At 42.4% G+C, this 20,698-nt stretch overlaps 1 protein-coding gene across 1 annotated transcript in view; it reads right to left on the bottom strand.

The window, feature by feature from the left end:
* ccdc33 (coiled-coil domain containing 33) overlaps positions 1 to 20,698 on the bottom strand; it is a gene marked incomplete at both ends in the record, with an annotated part of 174,978 nt that overhangs the window by 56,715 nt on the left and 97,565 nt on the right. Inside the window, 4 exons of the mRNA XM_084335198.1 lie at positions 4,723 to 4,837; positions 6,465 to 6,556; positions 7,209 to 7,310; positions 13,265 to 13,374. Of these exons, the coding sequence (XP_084191324.1) occupies positions 4,723 to 4,837; positions 6,465 to 6,556; positions 7,209 to 7,310; positions 13,265 to 13,374 (419 nt within the window). The remainder of the gene's footprint in view (positions 1 to 4,722; positions 4,838 to 6,464; positions 6,557 to 7,208; positions 7,311 to 13,264; positions 13,375 to 20,698) is intronic.

The following is a 20,698-nucleotide window of genomic DNA, read 5'->3' as shown; positions in this document are numbered from 1 at the left end:
AGAGATTCTAGTCTTTACTCCTCATCAAGTTGGATGTTACAATTATTTAATTATTTAATATTGTAATTCCTAGTGTTTCAAGGGAATCCTACTGTGATCAATTATAATATCCATGGTGAATGAATGAAATGAATGATAACAAGGACACATTTCTCACAATTAGATAAATATACAGATATCTGAAGGAATATCATTATAGAATAACATTTTTCATTTACATTTTTGGTTTGATATCATAATGCAATGAACTTCAAGTGGATCATTACACGTGATTTTGAATTCATGGGAATTGTGATATATAACAATATTGAAGAAATTCCTCCTGATCATCATGATATAGATTGTTTTCCATATCGCCCAAGAAAAGCAAGGCATAAACAACTCTACAGCCTTATTGTCATTTAATAAACGTTTCACCACACTACAAAATAAGCAGAAATCCCACCGTCCATCCACTGGCATACAGTGTGTTCTCTGTGTGTGTAAGGCTGTGTAGAGAGAGGAGGTGTGTGTAGAGAGAGAGAGAGAGGTGTGTGGAGAGAGAGGGAGGTGTGTGGAGTGGCCTGTTGCCTGCCTGGGCACAGATGGCGGGAGAGCAGGATGTACAGCCCTGTCCTTTCGCCCACACCCGTGCACATGCGCAGACACACACACACACACACACACACACACACACACACACACACACACACACACACACACACACACACACACACACACACACACACACACACACACACACACACACACACACACACACACACACACACACACACACAGAATAATAACACACTCATGCATGCACCCCTAATCCACAGGAGCCGCTCCAAGTCCAGGAGCAGATTCCAAAAGACGGCTGTTCAGACGAGCGTCTATAACCCGTCATGAAGCTCAGTGTCAGAGCTGAGACCAGTGTTAATTTTGGCAGCTATTTTCATTTGAGTTTTAGTCTTAGTCATGTGTCAAGTGCTCCTTTTTCGTTTTCATCATATTTAGTCATCTTCATTTATTTTTCGTCAGTTTTAGTCAACTAAATGTCTAAGCATTTTAGTCTTAATCAGTTTTTGTCTCAATTTTGTCTTTTTTGTTTTAGTCTAGATTTTGTCGACGAAAACGGATGACATTTTTGTCTATTTTTAGTTAATGTACTAAAAAAAGAAATGTATATTATATAAATGATAAAACTTTTTTTTTCTTTTATTTTTTACAGCTACTGTTTTATATATACTGTTTTTTAGTAATAACTAGAAAGTAATGGTATTTATTCAACAACAGGTGATTGTATAGATTAGTATTAGTATCATTAAATGACAACTATGTGTTAAGGTTTGAAACGGCCCTCAAACGCACGGCACAGACAGGTAGTTCAGAGTTAGCCAAATACTAGGGCGTATTTATTTTCAGAGTCAAAAAGGAGCAAGTAACAATCTTGAAACAAAGGGAGACTGCCTTCAGCAGAGTTATCTGCGGCTCTGCAGATCCTCTTGGTGTTCGAGGTGGGGAAACGGTATTGACGCTGAAGCGGCTCTGCAGATACTCCCAGCTTCAACTCGAGGTGGAAAAGAGAGAGAGAGAGAGAGGTAAATAACAGTCCACATCACACAGAGGCAGTGCGGTCTCCTCCTCCCTTAGCTGAGTCAGAACAAACAAAACGATATCTTCAGTGTTCACCACAACACAAAATTTAGCTGAGAGTCAGTGCAAAACAAAAACGATAAACTTCTGTGTCTCTTCTAAACACACACCCCAGCTGAGTCCAGTGCAAGCAAATGATAATCTTCAGTGTCTCCTTTAACACACAACTTAGCTGAGTCAAGTGTAAGCAAAAATAGAACTCTTCAGTGTTCTTCAAAACACACAAAACAGAATCGTCCAAAAAAGGGTTTGGTTCAAACTCACCAAAGCGCAAGAGTAAAGCGGGTAAACGAGGCGCAGCTCAAAACGGGGGACAAGGTCTTCACCAGCGGCAATCCACAGATGTCCTGGAGGGAGAGTAGACGAGGCACAGCAACGGGGAACAACAGGTAGAAACAGAAGTATTCAAAACGACCCGACATCGATTGAAGGGAAGTCCCAGTCTAAAAAGCCTCTGGGGCGCTAATCAAAAACTATGACAGGTGCGCGCTGGAATTGATACTTGCTCCAAAAGCGTGTGGCGGGGAATGCACCAATCAACACAGCACCTTAAAGGAGCGGAGCGTGTGGCGGGGAATGCATCAATCAACACAGTACCTTAAAGGAGCGGAGCGTGTGGCGGGGACTGAACCAATCCTCACACTATGCTTCACCCACGGAAAGGTTGTTGGCACAGTGGTTCTACACGGACATTAAACGTTGTTGCACTTGCTTCCAGAAGGCTTCATTTAGGTCAGCTAGTAGCAGAGGCTCTGTTGTGATTTTTAATGCACAATAAATATTCAACATTCTCTTTTGAGACTCCGCCTCAGACTCTTATCATTTGGCACTAAAAGCTAAACATTGTCACCGGTATGGCTGTCCGCAACATGTCATTAATTGTGTGCGAGAGGTCGATCAGTTAGCCACATTAGCGTGAGCTAGGTTAGCCAGTTAGCGTGAGCTAGATGGAAAGAATGTAACGTTACTGGTGAAAAAGTGATTTACCTTGGAATACTCCTTTGCTAACTTGCTTTACTTTGCTTGCAGGTCTGCAGCTGGATTATGAATAGTCCCAACTTTAGCCAAGGTAACGTTAAAGCTAAAACGAGCTTTTCAAATAGCTCTTCAGCTAATGCTAATAACAGCTCCCCGTCACACTGCTCTGTCGGGACGATGGCATTAAGAAAAGTTATAATTATTTTGTCTCGTCTTGTTTTAGTCAACAATATCAACATACATGAAGAAAAATTTCATCCTGGTTTTTGTAAATTACATTTTTGTGTCCTCAGTCGTGGTCAACGATATTTAATAAACCATTTAGTCTCATTAGCGTGACATGGTCTTCAATAACGTGACGTCACGTCTCGTTGTCGTCATGAAAAAAACCTTTGTTGACGAACATCTTTCGTCATCATTTTAGTTGACAATTAACAGTGTCTATAACCCGTCATGAAGCTCAGTGTCAGAGCTGAGACGAGTGTCTATAACCCGTCATGAAGCTCAGTGTCAGAGCTGAGACGAGTGTCTATAACCCGTCATGAAGCTCAGTGTCGTCAGAGCTGAGACGAGTGTCTATAACCCGTCATGAAGCTCAGTGTCAGAGCCGTGACGAGTGTCTATAACCCGCCATGAAGCTCAGTGTCAGAGCCGTGACGAGTGTCTATAACCCGTCATGAAGCTCAGTGTCAGAGCCGTGACGAGTGTCTATAACCCGTCATGAAGCTCAGTGTCAGAGCCGAGACGAGTGTCTGTAACCCGTCATGAAGCTCAGTGTCAGAGCCGAGACAAGTGTCTATAACCCGTCATGAAGCTCAGTGTCAGAGCCGAGACGAGTGTCTATAACCCGTCATGAAGCTCAGTGTCAGAGCCGAGACGAGTGTCTATAACCCGTCATGAAGCTCAGTGTCAGAGCTGAGACGAGTGTCTATAACCCGTCATGAAGCTCAGTGTCAGAGCTGAGACGAGCGCCTATAACCCGTCATGAAGCTCAGTGTCAGAGCTGAGACGAGTGTCTATAACCCGTCATGAAGCTCAGTGTCAGAGCCATGATGTCACTCCTCCTCCTGTAATCACAACACTATCACTCCTCTTCCAGTTGGCAACGCAGACCAAGTGGCCATGTTGATCAAAGGCTGATTGTGGCTTTATGGAGAGACGTGCAGGCAGCATAATTAGTGCATCGGAACGATCAATAGTGCTCATGCAGGGGGTGGGATGCTGGGGGGAAAAGCAATCTAAGGAATTGTTGGGGGGGGGGGGGGGGGGCGGGTGAACTGCACAGGCAAGCAGAATTGTAGCAGGCAGGGTCCATTACAAAGCAAGTGAGATTTACATCCGTGGGAGGGATTCTGCTCCTCGCTGTATGTAATGAGTGCATGCTGGGTACAGGATGTCCAGGCTTTAGGAGTTCACCCGCTAATGTCACTAATATTCCCAGGTTCTTGAGCCGAAAAGTACAGAACGCCTTGATCAACATCAAAGGATAATTGAGATCCGCTCTGTGAACAGCGGGGAGAGAGACGGATGTACAAACAGGCAAGGACAGACATAAATGCCAGAGGATAAAGACAGGAAGACGGATGGATAGGTTGATAAACGAAGGCGAGCGGTTCAGCAGATCGATCAGCAGAGGCAGGGGGGAGCCTCCCCCGGGGGTGGAGGGGGGGGCTTTTTAGCGCTGGGCGAGGAGAGAGGGATGACATGTTACACCTTAAAGGTGCTAGTTGCAGGCAGGGAGGCTGGCCAGGGTGGACGGCGGCGTGTGAGAGGGGAGATCGCGTGGCCGCGGCGCGCTGTGGCGTGACAGACGGTGATGGGGAGCGACAACAGAGGTCTCTGAGAGGAGGAGGAGGAGGAGGAGGAGGAGGAGGAGGAGGAGGAGGAGGAGGAGGAGAAGGAGGACATGCCGCTTTGCCAGACTCCCGCTCCCCACTATCACTCTGGGACAAAGCCATGCCCTGCCCCGGTCCACTCAGTCACAGGCTGCAGCCGGTACCGCACACATGGGCCGTGGCAAAAATGCTCTCTCAGATTTTGGATCCGGTGGTATTTCAGGGGGATACCCCGAAACAGAGATGGGCCAAGACGAGAGTCGGACAGGCGTACCTGCGGTGGGCCCCGGGCGGGTAGCGGGTGGAAGGCAGCCTCAGCAGGGTGTGGGAAGTGTACCGTGGTCAAGGCTATTCTCGCCGTGCGAGGGTCGCAAAGCAGCACGGCATCCCTGAGGACAGAAAAACACCAGTGGTGTGGGTGAAAACAGCAAAGAAAACCTGTATAATTAGTGAAAATGGATTTAACCCTTTCACTACCACACTACAAAGGGTTAGCCCTTTCACTACCACACTACAAAGGGTTAAACCTTTCACTACCACACTACACTACAGACTGTTAACCTTTCACTACCACACTACAGACGGTTAACCTTTCACTACCACACTACAGACGGTTAACCTTTCACTACCACACTACAGTAGGTTAACCTTTCACTACCACACTACAGACGGTTCAGACGGAACCGTCTGTAGTGTGGTAGTGAAAGGATTAACCTTCTATAGTGTGGTAGAGATAGGGTTAATACGTATTATATTGTCACATACTTAGGGACAGATATGGAATATATATATATATATATTTTAAATGTATTCATTTGCTTTGGATTTTCCATGGAATAGAATATTATTCAGACACAATGCTTGGTTGTGTACCATTCTGAATATGCCATTCATCTTACATTGATTGACGGAAACATGAATAGCTGGATTTCTAGAATAATGAGAATCTGTAGCGGCTATTCCCGCTCACAAAAGGCATAAATGAAAACATGAGGTGGGTGTCGACCTCAGCGCTTCCCGTAGATTACAGGTCTTGACACACCGGGGTAGGAAATCCATTTTGAGTGGAAAAAAAACAATAAATAAAACATTGAGTTGCACTTCCAATCATGCCTTGGCAACAGCTTTACTATTATTAGAAGCTCAGTAAGAGAAGAGAAGCCTCCACCTGTGTCCAGACAGACAGTCCAGACAGACAGTCCAGACACACACACACACACACACACACACACACACACACACACACACACACACGTACGCACACACACACACACACACACACACACACGCACACACACACACAGACTGCATGCTATCCACACACACAGACAGGGATGGTCACACACACAAAAAGCATCACACAGAACAATACCCTAGAATGTCTCTATTATAGATTAAAAAAATAATAATAATAATAAAAAAAATATATATATATATATTTATTTCTTAGAGTTAAAACAGGAAACAATTTGGTATGATTTACACCTTTCCCTTATGAGACAGCTTTGAAGGGAATTTATTTATTTTTCAATAGCTTAGGTTATTAGCAAAGGTGGGTATTATTGAGTGTACAATTACAAGCTGCTGAAGGTATAATGATGATCCTAAAAAGGAGAAATATTTAACCCAATGAATTAACCCCAAAGCATTTAAGTGTAGTCCTTGGTGACAAAATGGCATGAGCACCTTTATGGGAAGCCTTTCTTCTCTAAAGGTCCTGTTGGGGGCTGACCAGTAACGGCAGCTGGTTTCCCTGCACATCTACCGTGTTCAACCTTTTACCATCAATCTATTTTTAGCCAGCGATGCCAGGCTTTTCATTGTTTCTCTCCAGTTGATGGCGGTGCCCTGCGGTGCATTAGCGTGTAACCGGATGTAGCCACTCTGGTGCACATTTGCCCGCTCAGCGAGGAGCCGCCAGCCTCTGCCCACGAGCAACACAGAGCAGCCAGACGATATTGATCTTACTGTTCGTACAGTCAGAGAAAGAAGGGTTTTATTCTCCCCCTCACTAACCTGTATGAGTGGTAGTCGGGTACAATACGGGCTGCGGCAAGCATGGAACATACAGGGTCCTTCAAGGGTTCTTCCATCGCCTGCAGGAGCACCTAAACACAGGATAGATTCATTAAACTGGGGGAGGGATGGATAGGAGGAGGAGAGAGAGGACTGTGTGTGTCCCCGTCCGCACGCTGTCCAATCTGTAAACGGAGCACATCTCTACCAGTCAGGATAAGTAATGCAGCGCCATGTGCAGACATTTGAACTCATGTGCTATTCAATACCTCCTGGTCTGCAGGAGATCAATGACAAGATTCAGTTGATAGCAAATTCTCACTGTGCTGTATTAAGTTCTCTTTATCATATATATATATATATATATATATATATATATATATATATATATATATATATATATATATATATATATATATATATATATATATATATATATATATAATTGGCAAGATGCTCTGCAAAAGGAAAATAGAAATTAGATATCTTATCTGATTTTCAAAGATCTCATTTTGGTAAAACAATTTTCCTCATCATAAATGCATGAGTCCATAAACCCCAGGTAATAACATACTGGATAATAGCCGCCTCTTAGTAATTCAACCTGTGTGCAAAAACATGCACGCGAGCGGGAACCATTACAGTAATGATATACTGGAATATTTTATATATTTTGTGATTCTTCTTTCCAGAATATCTAGTGAGTGAATCAGATGAGTCATGGACTGGGCATGGTGCCCTTACCTCCAACCCAGTGAAGGAGAAATGAGGCTGCCGAGGGAGAGCACCGAGCACCCTGACCACGGAGACATGGAGACACACCCCAGACGGAACAGAGCTGTGAGCCTGCGGGACAGACAGGAAACGGGACGTAAACATAATACACACACTGAATATCACGGCCACAGTGGGGCAGTAGTCCATTAAGCTGCTAGTATCCCCACAGAGTAGAGTGCAATGTCCTCTAAAGCAGCCACTGCATAATTGACCGAGTGAGAAACCATGTGGATGGTCCGCGTCTGTGAAGGCGAACATCTATCTTTGAGGAGTAAAAGAGCAGAACCGTGGGGGCTTTACTGATGTTGATTACAGCTCAGAGCCCTCCTGGGTGTCTTCCATTAAAACAACACTGCATGGATCAATGTTTATAACCGTCATAAACTAGGCAGAGCTAGGGAGCCCCCGGTGCCCGTTTCCTCCATAACATCTTGGCTTTCGACACGTGATACTCGGTCAACTTTGGGAATGCATGTCCGTGTTTAAACCTAACACAGTGGCTAGAGCTGATAGCACTCGCTCACTGAGCTGAGTTGAGCTTGGCATTTCAGTGCCATGAATAATCAGAAATGGCAGAACAATGAAACTCATATTATCGCCTCCAGAGACAATACTGATACTGATACTAATTAGGGATGCACGATATATCGCTGACCATTGTAATAGCCAATTTCATTCATACACATGTGTAACACAAGTTGTTTTGTTTCTCAGGGGAAAACCCTCCCCTTTGAAGACTTAAGTTTCCTATTTAATCAACTCACATATTATGAAATGCACCAGCTGTGACCTCCTGTTTTTCCTGTTATTTGGACATCCACAAAAGTTACGGTGACATTGCAATGGTGGGGACCGGTTATTTTCCAAATGCATACTCCCTTTTACTACAAAGATATGTGAAGGTCACCCTACTCTACTAAGCGCACATACACATAGGGTATAAATATCTGTGTATTATTCTCACGTACACATAGGGTATAAATATCTGTGTGTTATTCTCACGTACACATAGGGTATAAATATCTGTGTATTATTCTCACATACACATAGGGTATAAATATCTGTGTATTATTCTCACGTACACATAGGGTATAAATATCTGTGTTATTCTCACGTACACATAGGGTATAAATATCTGTGTATTATTCTCACGTACACATAGGGTATAAATATCTGTGTGTTATTCTCACATACACATAGGGTATATATATCGGTGTATTATTCTCACGTACACATAGGGTATAAATATCTGTGTGTTATTCTCACGTACACATAGGGTATAAATATCTGTGTGTTATTCTCACGTACACATAGGATATAAATATCTGTGTGTTATTCTCACTTACACATAGGGTATAAATATCTGTGTGTTATTCTCACGTACACATAGGGTATAAATATCTGTGTGTTATTGTCACTCGGCTGCATTCTCAGGAACAGACACTGTTGTACTCTGTAACTGTGTTTGCTCTTACTGACCAGTAACTTCAAATAAACTTGTATTCTAATTTCTACCTCTAACCAACCATCAGTCTCAGACTCTTTGTTTCAACTTCGCTCCATCAGCCAGCTGTTTGCCCTGTGAGTTTTAGCCACTACACCATGTCGCTATCAGTGATTTTGCCATATATCGCTATCGGTCCGATGAGAAAAACTGGGCCAATGTGAACAGCTGATGATTATTTCTCTATTTCTTTTTATAAAGATTATATTGAGATCTGTAATATCGGTTCTCGGTATCGGCCAAAATTTTCATATCGGTGCATCCCTACTACTAATACTATACTAAACAATGAACAGCACGGCACAGGACAGGAAGGCACTCCAGAGAGTGGTGCGCTCAGCAGAGTGTACTACGGGTATTGCACTACCACCCCTGCAGGACTTATATAACAGGAGGTGCAAATCCAGAGCCTGCAGAATTATGAAAGACCCTCACCACCCCAACAACAGCCTGTTCAAGCTGCTGCGGTCAGGCAAGCGCCTACGGTCACACGCTGCAAGAACAGAGAGACTCCGGCTCAGAACACTGAACACTGAACTCTCCACTCACAAGTACACATGAGCACACACAGACACACACACAACACTCATGCGGCAACCGCTAAAACAACCACTTTAAACAAAATGTCACTTAAAAATAGAAAGTCACTTTAAAGGAAGGAGGTACTGTATAGTATATAGTTTACATACATTAAGAGTTCAAATTGAAAATTGTATATTGTATAGTAGTGTATATAGGAACCAGTTTCTCAAGAACTTAGCATGTCTTTTTTACCATGCATATCTTGTGTCTTACCTATTTAATTTTTTCTATGCCTATTTTTATTATTATTATTATTATTATTATTATTATTATTATTATTATTATTATTATTATTATTATTATTATTATTATTATTATTATTATTATTATTATTATTATTTATTATTATTATTATTATTATTATTATTATTATTATTATTATTATTATTATTATTATTATTATTATTATTATTATTATTATTATTATTATTATTATTGTATTTTGCACAATCAATGCAGGCATGACCACCCACATTTCACTGTATGCCCTGGCCCTGTTTCTTGTACCTGGATAACTGAGTTAGCCGGATAACTTTAACTGGATAACTGAGTTAGCCGGACTTTCCGGTTCCATGTACGTGGATTTTCCAAATCACCATGACAACAGATCCAAAAGTTTGAGCCTGGTCGAAAGCAGAGTTCAAGTTCAAGTTAGCCGGATCACGCAGAGCCACGCCCCCGCAAAGAAAGTGACAGCTCGTTTCCTGAAACTATTCCCACAGTCTACGATCTGCATTATACCATTCTGAATTACGTTTTTGTGCTCCATTCTTCCAGAGGGGGCTTTTGAAATGTAAAATAGACCCAAAATGCTGATACTAAATTCACTTTGTCCTAAATAATGCACGTTATATATACCGTGGCGACGGTGGCGCTCGCTCGTGCGATGTACACATTATGTGGTTATTTTAATTGTAACTGGGATTAAGATGTCTGATGAGATGCGCTGTTTGACGGATTTGAGAAATTGAATGAGCCGTTGACGTCACATTAATGAATGAGGATAAAGAGATAAACTTCATTCAAAACAAAGGATATTCTAAACACGGGTCTCTCGTTCATTAATGTATAAACAATGAATTTATCCCATCTGGCACAGTGGTGCAGCGGTAGTGCTCAAGCCTGCCAACCCAGCGACCGGGGTTCAAAACCCGGTGTTTCCAATATGATTTTTTTGAATATAATATTAATGATTATACGCCAAAGTAGCCTGGTTTTAAGTTAAAATATTATAAATCTACATGCATTGAGGATGTCATTCTTTATATAGCTCTCAACGTGCACCAAATTGAATTATTCCTATATTGAAAAAAGAAGGAGACGACTAGGGTCTCGAACCCCGGTCGTCTGTGTGAAAGTCAAAAGAACAACCCGTTAGACCACATTGGAGATAAGTTAAAGATTGACTATACATCAATCAATGGGTAAGAGAGCCGTATCGTAATTCTGTATAACAGTTAACTAATTATTTTCGCTAGCAAGATCTCATTTGATTATTCAATCCAGCAGGCAAGTTTAAAGAAATATAATCTGATTGATTGAGGTAATGAGGGACTTAAAATTAGCCTATAGATAACGCATTTAACTTGTCGGCGAGGCGATTGAGCCGTATTGCAATCTGTCAATAAAGTCTTAAATCAATTAATCAATCAATGCCGTTAGAGAATCAGGATCTCTGCCATCGATACGTGCTGGCTTTTCACCTAAAGCGGCCGCGCGCATTTAGCCGAGTCGCAAGTCTGGCTTGAGTTAACGAGACTGAATCCACCTTCGTGGAACAGGAAAATCCCGGCTTCAAACATCGGGTTAACTGAAGCTGGATAATGACATCTTGATCGACTTAGTTGAACCACGTACAAGAAACAGGGCCCATGTATGTGACAAATAAACCTCTTGATTCTTGATTCTTGAATGTCATTCAAGACATTCACAACGACTGTAGTCTGGAGGTCTGTAGAGGAAGTAGGACCAGTCATGTGTAATAATATTCACACTAATTCAATTCACAGCAGCAGACCCAGAACAGATGCTAACAGCTAAAGAGGGCAGGTTCATACTGAAGAGCAGGAGCATCAGACCCCACAGGACACCACTGCTGTTATTATTCATGTACAATAATGCATAGCATGTACTATAACAGTATATACAGCATGTACAATAATGCTGTATATACCGTATATATACATATTTATAGTTACCACATATATATATCAATATCTGTCTGAATATACCTGCATATAACCCATATAACTCTGCATGATAGCATGTACAATAATGCTGTATATATATACATTTGAATTTGTTTGTATTTGAACCGTGGCGAGTCTGTACCCCATCAGGCTCGTCACAATATATATATATATTTATACATACCGTTTATATATTTAATATCCAGTTTAATTACCTGTACATTGTACAGTATATTGCTATTGCACTTTACTGTTACATTTGCACTCTGGTTGGATGCCAAACTTCTTTTTGTTGTACTGTACTTGTGCTGTATAATTGACAATAAATTTGAATCTAATCTAATCTAATCTAATCTATTGCTCTTACGTGTTTGCTTAGTTAGAGTCTTTGAGTCTAAAATGATTTAGTGAATCTATCCAGATTGCTCAAAACACAGTAGTGAGTTTTATAATGTGCCCGGGGCTGTTGGCTGCTGGCTTCAGTTTATTATTTATTTTAACTACATGATTTAATTGAGCTATTATTAGAAAAAGGGCTCCTCTGGATTACATCATTGACTAATTAAACAACTTGTAAATTCAATAACAATAATGTTTTCCACAATACATGTTTGGGACATTACATTGGGATTACATAATAGGCTACATTAGCCTTTCTTAGAGGATTTTCCAATTCAACTATTGTGTTACTGTGTAAACAGAAATCACATTGCTGTTGTGTGGAAGGGGATTAAATGCCATCTGTGCTAATACAAAAAAGCCCTTATTGCATTGGCAAATTCTATACAGAACATGATTAAAATATTGACTAATGCGTTTCGGCGTCTTGCCTTCTTCAATGCTAGTCAATATTTTAATCATGTTCTGTATATAGAACTTACCAATGCAATAAAGGCATTTCTCATTCTCTCAAGTCTAGTGCCTTGGCTTTTCTCATCCATTTGTAAGACATTGTTAGAAACATACATTTTAAAATAATGTAATTTTTTAAGTTACAATACAAAAGTATACTTCTACACATATGCCAGAGTGGATATTGCCTAGACGTTAAGAAACCATTTGTTAGCTCAAAAACCTGATAAATACAAATACGGTAGCATGAATGCAATCACATACAGCACACAGGAGCACTGTGAAGAGTAAAGACGGCATGGATTATTCATGTCTATTCCCACAGTGCAAACGGCTCCCTTTTCATGGATCGTGCCTGGAGCCGTCCAGCCTGCTTAATACCAACAGCCCCGCCTCTCTGCTCCACGCGGCGCGGAGGATGAGCACTCCTAGTATCACAGACAGCACCACCTCTCTCTGCTCCACGCGGCGCGGAGGATGAGCGCTCCTAGTTTCACAGACAGCGCCGGCGGCTCTCTCTCCTCCTTTTTACAGCCAGACATACCGTAATGATGATGGTGTGTGGTCCGAGGTGAACCTACATTCATACTGGGGTATCAAGGAGGGTAGTCGCCTAGTTTGGTAACAGGAGAGGTGCTGATATGTGACATCATACATCAGAGTTTTCATTTTAAATATTTTTGAATAGAGGGATATTCTTTTTTTATATGAGTTTCAATAACACAGAGGATGGAGCGCGATAATCTGTCGGGCCAACCGGCTGACAGATGGGGATTGGAGAGGTGTCGGAAGGAGTAGGCATGAGATATGTTACAAGTTAATGGACGTGTGCAGTACTGCAGTATGTTCAACCCTTAAATGAGGAAAGCGAGTCCATAGTGATCTGCTGATCTCACCTGTACCAGCTCCAAGTGGTAGTGATGGAAGGGCTGCAAGTGGCCAACAGGAAGGTGGTAGTGAGCCAGCAACTCTTTACTCCGGCCGTCAGCCACGTTAAGGACCACCACTGCAGGCAGGGAACACAGATATGGTTCATGTAGCTACTGGTGTATTCAGTTCACATGCCATGGCCAGACAAAGACCTACAGTATCATATTGCACTATAGAGATTTTTAACACCCCCCTCTCTCTGCGTTCCATATAAATGGACTGAATGGGTGTAAATGAATCCCATCAGTTTTGATTTCATCAAATTCACCAACTTCTCTGAAAAGGAATTTCCTTAGAAATTAAAAGCTAAACATATGAACCTGCACATATATACAGTATCTAAAGGAATACATGCTGAGATAACTGCATATACAGTATCTAAAGGAATACAAGCTGAGATAACTGCATATATACAGTATCTAAAGGAATACAAACTGAGATTACTGCATACAGTATCTAAAGGAATACAAAATGAGATGACTGCATATACAGTATCTAAACTAAAGGAATACAAAATGAGATGACTGCATATATACAGTATCTAAAGGAATACAAACTGAGATTACTGCATACAGTATCGTATCTAAAGGAATACAAACTACAAATACAAGCGGAGATAACTGCATACAGCATCTAGTGGAATACAGGCTGAGATAACTGCATATATACAGTATCTAAAGGAATACAGGCTGAGATAACTGCATATATACAGTATCTAAAGGAATACAGGCTGAGATAACAGCATATATACAGTATCTAAAGGAATACAGGCTGAGATTACTGCATATATACATTATCTAAGGAATACAAACTGAGATTACTGCATATATGTATCTAAGCCTTAGATACATATATGCAGTAATCTCAGTTTGTATTCCTTAGATTCTAAGGAATACAAACTGAGATTACTGCATATATACAGTATCTAAAGGAATACAAGCTGAGATAACTGCATATAATAGTATCTAAAGGAATACAAGCTGAGATAACTGCATATATACTATCTAAAGGAATACAATCTGAGATAACTGCATATATACAGTATCTAAAGGGATCCCTGTACCAAAAAACTCCTCCCCAGCAGGCCTAAATGACTACAGACCGGTGGCACTCACCTCTGTGGTCATGAAATGCTTTGAGAGGCTGGTCAAGGATTACATCTGTGCCTCCCTCCCTAGTACCATGGACCCATTGCAGTTTGCTTACAAGACAAACAGGTCCTCTGACGACGCGGTCTCCCAGGTACTGCACAACACCCTTTCTCACCTTGACAGTCAGAAGGGGGATATGTGAGATTGCTGTTTGTTGACTATAGTTCAGCTTTCAACACCATAGTCCCCACCAGACTGGTTGACAAGCTGATTGAGCTGGGTCTGAATGCCACTCTGAGCGCCTGGATCCTGGACACTCTGACCGACAGACCCCAGGCGGTCAGGGTGGGTGGACACACCTCCAACTCAATCACCCTGAGCATCGGGTCCCCCCAGAGCTGTGTTCTCAGCCCCCTGCTGTATTCACTGTACACACATGACTGTGTGGCCAGGTTCAGCTCCAACTCCATAGTGAAGTTTGCGGACGACACGTGGTGGTGGGGCTGATCTCTAACAATGATGAGAAGGCCTACCGGGAGGAGGTTGATGTACTGGCACGCTGGTGCCGGGATAACAGCCTACTCCTGAACATTGGTAAAACCAAGGAGCTGATTGTGGATTTTAGGAGAATACAGCAGGGGATACACAAGCCACTGTGGATAAATGGGGCTATCGTAGACAGGGTGAGCAGTTTTAAGTACCTGGGAGTCCACATCACAGAGGACCTGACATGGACAACTCACATAGACACTGTGGTAAAAAATGCGAAACAGCGCCTCTACCACCTGAGACAACTAAGGAAGTTCAGAGTATCAGGGAAGATACTCCATTCCTTCTATTCCGGGGCTGTAGAAAGGATTCTGACTGGGAACATCACTGCCTGGTTTTGAAACAGCACGGCCCAGGACAGAAAGGCCCTACAGAGAGTGGTGCGCTCAGAAGAGTGTACTTCGGGTACTGCACTACCACCCCTGCAGAACTTATACCATAGGAGGTGCAAATCCAGAGCCTGCAGAATAATGAAGGACCCTCATCACCCCAACAACAGCCTGTTCAAGCTGCTGTGGTCAGGCAAGTGCCTCTGCATATACGCAACAAGAACAGAGAGACTAAGGCTCAGCTTCTTCCCTCAGGCCATCAGAACACTGAACACTGATCTCTCCACACACAAGCACACATGAACACACACAACACAATATTCTGCACTCGCTCACACACAAACGCACCATAGGTCACTTTAAACACACAAGAAAAAGACACTTTAAAGGAAGGGAAAAAAGGAAACTTTAAGAAAATAACTTGTTGTGATTATTGCATAGTATAGTTAGTAACAGCAAGTATAGCATAGGGACATAGAAGTAAACACTGTATATTGTATAGTAGTGTACATAGGACCCAGTGCCTTTAAGTGATTTATTAACATGTCTATTTTATCATGTCTATTCTACTTATTTTATTACTATTTACTATTATTACTATTGTATTTTTGCACAATCGTAGCGGGCATGGCCAACCGCATTTCACTGTATGCCCTGGTATGTATGTGATGAATAAACAAACTCTTGAATCTCTTGAAATCTCTTGATCTACTGGAATACAAGCTGATATAACTGCATATATGCAGTATCTAAAGGAATACAAGCAGAGATAACTGCATATACAGTATCTAAAGGAATACAAGCAGAGATAACTGCATATACAGTATCTAAAGCAATACAAGCAAAGGTAACTTGATGTAAAAAGGAAGCTCTTCTAACAACTGCTTCCAGGCGAAGCCCTCTGGATGGTTTACCTCTGCAGCACATAAGCTCTGAACTAAGGATGAACCCTGGTCCCCCCCTCCTGCTCCATTTAAAGTGAGGCCTGCCTGTAGACAGCAGGAGTATTTGCCAAACTTTTCTTGGCAGCAGATTCAAAGCAAGTTAAATATACTGTAGAGAACTACAAGAAGTCGTGGGTCCAATCTCAATCAAACAAAATGTAGCCTGAAGCCATCAGCGCCTCAGACGGTAGCTATGGGCTACCTGGCTCATCACTGTTGAGGAATTGACTGATCCTGAGACACTTTCAGCACATTCCTCCCAGTCTCCCAGGTATTACAGAGCCGGGGAAGGACAGGCAGTGGTCAACTAACCATTCAAAACACCTCAGCAACAGTTAGAACCCATCACACCCAGGACCCGCCCATCAGCGTTCGTCAACCCGTGACTTTGCTGTCCTCCAATGGGCTCGCTTCACCGCAAAGGGGAGGAGGCAGCCGTCAGCAAATAAAACAGGGACTGGAACAAAGGATGGTTGGAGACTGCAGTACTGCACTGCCTCTCTCTCTCTCTCTCTCTCTCTCTCTCTCTCTCTCTCTCTCTCTCTCTCTCTGAACCATCAGCATTCTCTTCACATCCACTGCAATCACTCCCTCCACTGTTTGGGAGTGCCATTAAGCCTGGTGTGTAATTATTCTGTCACTTGACAGGCAGAAACCATGCTGCAGGAATAATCAGGCCCACGCGCAACAATTATCATCAACAGTGAGGTCTTTCACTGGGCTGACGAGGAGATCAAGCAATTTCACAGATTTTTTTTCCCCCTGAAGCGCAATGGGAAAAAAGCCAATGTTGTTATTAGCATTCAGACAGTGGACAGTCAAGTGCAACAATGGCTCAGATGTATATGAACCCCATTCATATCCGCCTCCCAAATCAATGTTTTTCTTTCGATAGCGGAAAGGCTACAAAGACATTGCAGGCTGATGCGTTTTGGGTCCCTGGATGTTGGAACGTAGTCATAGATGTGAAGGTCAACATAAAGTTGTGCGTGGAACCCAGTAGTTTCCAAAAAAGCATCTAAATTTCCATGGATATTGTTGCAGATTATCCAGACATATATTGTGCCATTAAACCTTGTTAACAGCAGCACAACATATGATATTCTTCACTTTGAATCATATACACAACCAAATTTCAAGGATTCTTTCTAAACCCACAAGTAACACCAATCCATGCACCAAAAATCTGATTACATGTATTCTCTCTGTTAAAGGAACACACCAACATTATGGGAAATGTGCTCACCCTCTTCTCCAGAGTTAGACAAGAAGATAGATACCAATTTCCTCTCTGCACGTTCAGTGGAACGATATCAGACTACTAGCCAGCCTAGCTTAGCACAAAAGAATGGATGCGGATACGGACCAGTTAGCCTAGCTGTTGGCCAAAAACACCTCTCCCGGAGTTTTAGGCTAGGCTAGTCTAGTCGTATCCACTTCCATACATTTGTGCTAAGCTAGGCTACTGTCGTCTTTTTTCTTTTGTCCTTGGATGGAGACACCTTTCAGATGAATGTATAAACAAGTTGCTCAAGACACTGTCCAGAGAGCAGAACATATTTCGAACATCATTCTCAGACGGCCAATAACAAAATCAGCCATGAGTTAAAAAAATATACATTTACATTTAGTTATTTAGCTCACGCTTTTATCCAAAGCAACTTACAAATTGTGTACAACAAGTCAGCAGGAGGGCTACAACACTGGCACCTAAGGGTAAGTGGTATTGTTTGTCAAACAGTGTCAAACTTGAGTGTTACACTCTGAGTGCATAGTAGTATAGACATATTAGCATAGTACGTAGTAGAAGTCTTTATTTATCATGCAGTGACACACACATGCGATGGGCGGCACACACAGGAACACACACATGCAATTTTTTGGTCGCCGACGAAATTTAGTCTGCGCTTGACCCATACATAGTAGATACTAATAGTATAGACATATTAGTATGATAGGTAGTAGTATAAGGATAGTAACATAGTGCATAGTAGATAGTAGTAAAGTACATAATAGTAAAAGAAAAAATATTCAGATATTGATTGAAGAGGTGTGTTTTTAGTCGACGAGTGGGTTTCAACTGTCCTGACTGTGAAGGGAAGTTCGTTCCACCATTGTGGAGCAAGGACAGAGAATCGCCGACTTCTCTTTGCTGACTCCCAGGAGCTCGGATAGGAGTGGGTCTGAGGTGGCCAGAAGATGCAGAGCCTAGGGATCTTGAGGGTGTGTAGTTAGAGACCATTGACCGGAGGTAGGAGGGAGCCATTCTCCTCGAGGGAGCCATTCCCCCAGGGTCAAGGACCTTGAAGCGGATTCTTGCAGCAATGGGAAGCCAGTGCAGCTCTCTGAGAAGTGTGGTAACATGGGTTGACATCAAATACGGGGGATTTCTTTAAAAGCTCTGAGAGGAACTTCCTGGTCATTTAGCAGCCACTCACAGTGTGTAGAGGATCACTGGTAGTGCCACTTGGTTTTAATGAGAAATGTTGACAATGCTAACATTACATTTTAGGGCAACTGAAGGGCACCTCTAGTACTTGTACTCGTCAAATAAAGAGATTCTAATTCTAGAGAGTTTTTACAACTGTGTAATGATGTTGTCTGGTGAACAAAAGTAAGCTATTTTAATCTTCCCAATGGAAAGGTATCTCTTCAACACTCTTGTGTCATTTCTACATACTGGAGGCCACATGCTCTATTTGATCTACTAGTGCAGTGCCCGTTCAAAACATGACCATTCGGAGCATGTGACTGTTTCACCCCTGGAGGTGCTGCTTGCAGCATTGCATTCAGAACGTCCCCGCGTGGACCGTGTGGAACATACGTTGTTATAGCGCCACTGTCTGTCCAAATGGCACCACATTCGATGCTGCCCTGCATCCTTTTTCTGAGAGTTACGATTCAAAAGTTAAAGGCCAAATCGTTGTTGTTGTAGTGCCACCGTCTGGCCAAATGGCACCAAATTCGACACTGTGCTCCCTTGCTCCTCAGCAATAGTGTGAAGTCAATCGGGTTCAGGAGATATGCACACCACAGACACGCAGACATGCACACAGAGAGACAAACAGAGATTCCTTCCTTTATAGTTAAGATATCAAACAATTTCTCCTGAAGGACACAGCAAACTCGTCGTACACAAAGTGCAATGCCTGTGAACTGCCACTAGGGGCAAGTGGTTAACTATGGGTGAGTGAGTGAGTGAGTGAGTCAGTGAGTGAGTGAGTGAGTGAGTGAGTGAGTGAGTGATCTTATTCCACCCACTCCACCCTCACCCTATCTACAGTACTCCTTCTCCGTTTGCTCGTTCTCCATACTGATGGGACAGAAGCCTCCGATAGCTAGCGTGCATCGACTTCTGAAATGCCACAACCCCTTAACTCATTGGCTGCTAAAAACGAGTATTCTCGTGTTTCGTTGCCAACGGTTGAGCGCCAAAAACGAGTTTTGTCCCATTCAAAACACTCGCTCAGAGCTGCCCTGGCACCGCTGCATAGGTTAAAATGGCAATGACGATCGAATCCCGCCAGGTGGCAGTATCACCTACCATTTGAACTGGGTATGGTCTCTCTGTCTTTTTCTCTCTGCTTTATTTTTGCTGCAGGAACTCCTCCCCCTCAGAGGGAATCAGGACATAGCAATCGGTCGGAAATGTGATGCCTCAAACCTATTGTTTCCCGTATGATAGCCATGCCCAATATACACAAGTAATTGCGATCGCGATGGGACGACTGGGATTTATTCATTTTGGAGTACCTTCTGACAACGGTAAGGTTTAGGTAACCTGCTGGTATTTTTTTAACCTAAAACATGCTTTTGTACCGATCACAGTGTCATATTTTACCGAACCTAAAACATGCTTTTGGTAACAATCTCAGTTTCGAGGTAAAACGACCATTGTATAATGGACTATAAACAATGCCTGTCAAATGAGCCATACTATTGTCTCCATATCTATAATACAGAACACACGATGGGTCCGCAAACATCGCGGAAATGGTCAATAACGCTGGCGCCATTGAGTAGAGATGGGAAAACAGCATGGCGGTCAATGAGTTAAACAGCAAACGCAGAAGGACGGTGTGAAGTGTCACGGCCAACTAGTGACACTGGTTAATTGTGACATCCTGTTCTCTCTGTCAATTGTGGGATGTAAAAGGTTTAAGCATATGTTTATGGTATATATCTGTTTTAAATCTAGGCATATGTTACTGTATGTGTCTATATGTGAGGTGTATTCATATATATATATGTGTATATGTATATATATATGCATATACGCTTTGCACGAGAACCTAGGTCTGGGCTGGTCTGCACAAGTCAGAATGAAAAGAGCAAGGGGCCTCTGTGGTGTACAGGAATGTGCAAGAATGTGACCTTGGGAGACAGCTCCGAGCAAGACGAGCACAGAGATGAGAGCAGAAGAGAGAATCACTGTCTTACAGTTATGAGGCAAAGAACTTGCCTTAAACTACAAAATACATATATGA

Source organism: Notolepis coatsorum (assembly GCF_963971535.1).
Source record: "Notolepis coatsorum genome assembly, chromosome: 18".
Lineage (NCBI taxonomy): Eukaryota > Metazoa > Chordata > Actinopteri > Aulopiformes > Paralepididae > Notolepis > Notolepis coatsorum.
Note: the sequence above shows the minus strand (reverse complement) of the source record. Positions and strands in the feature narration are given on the sequence as shown.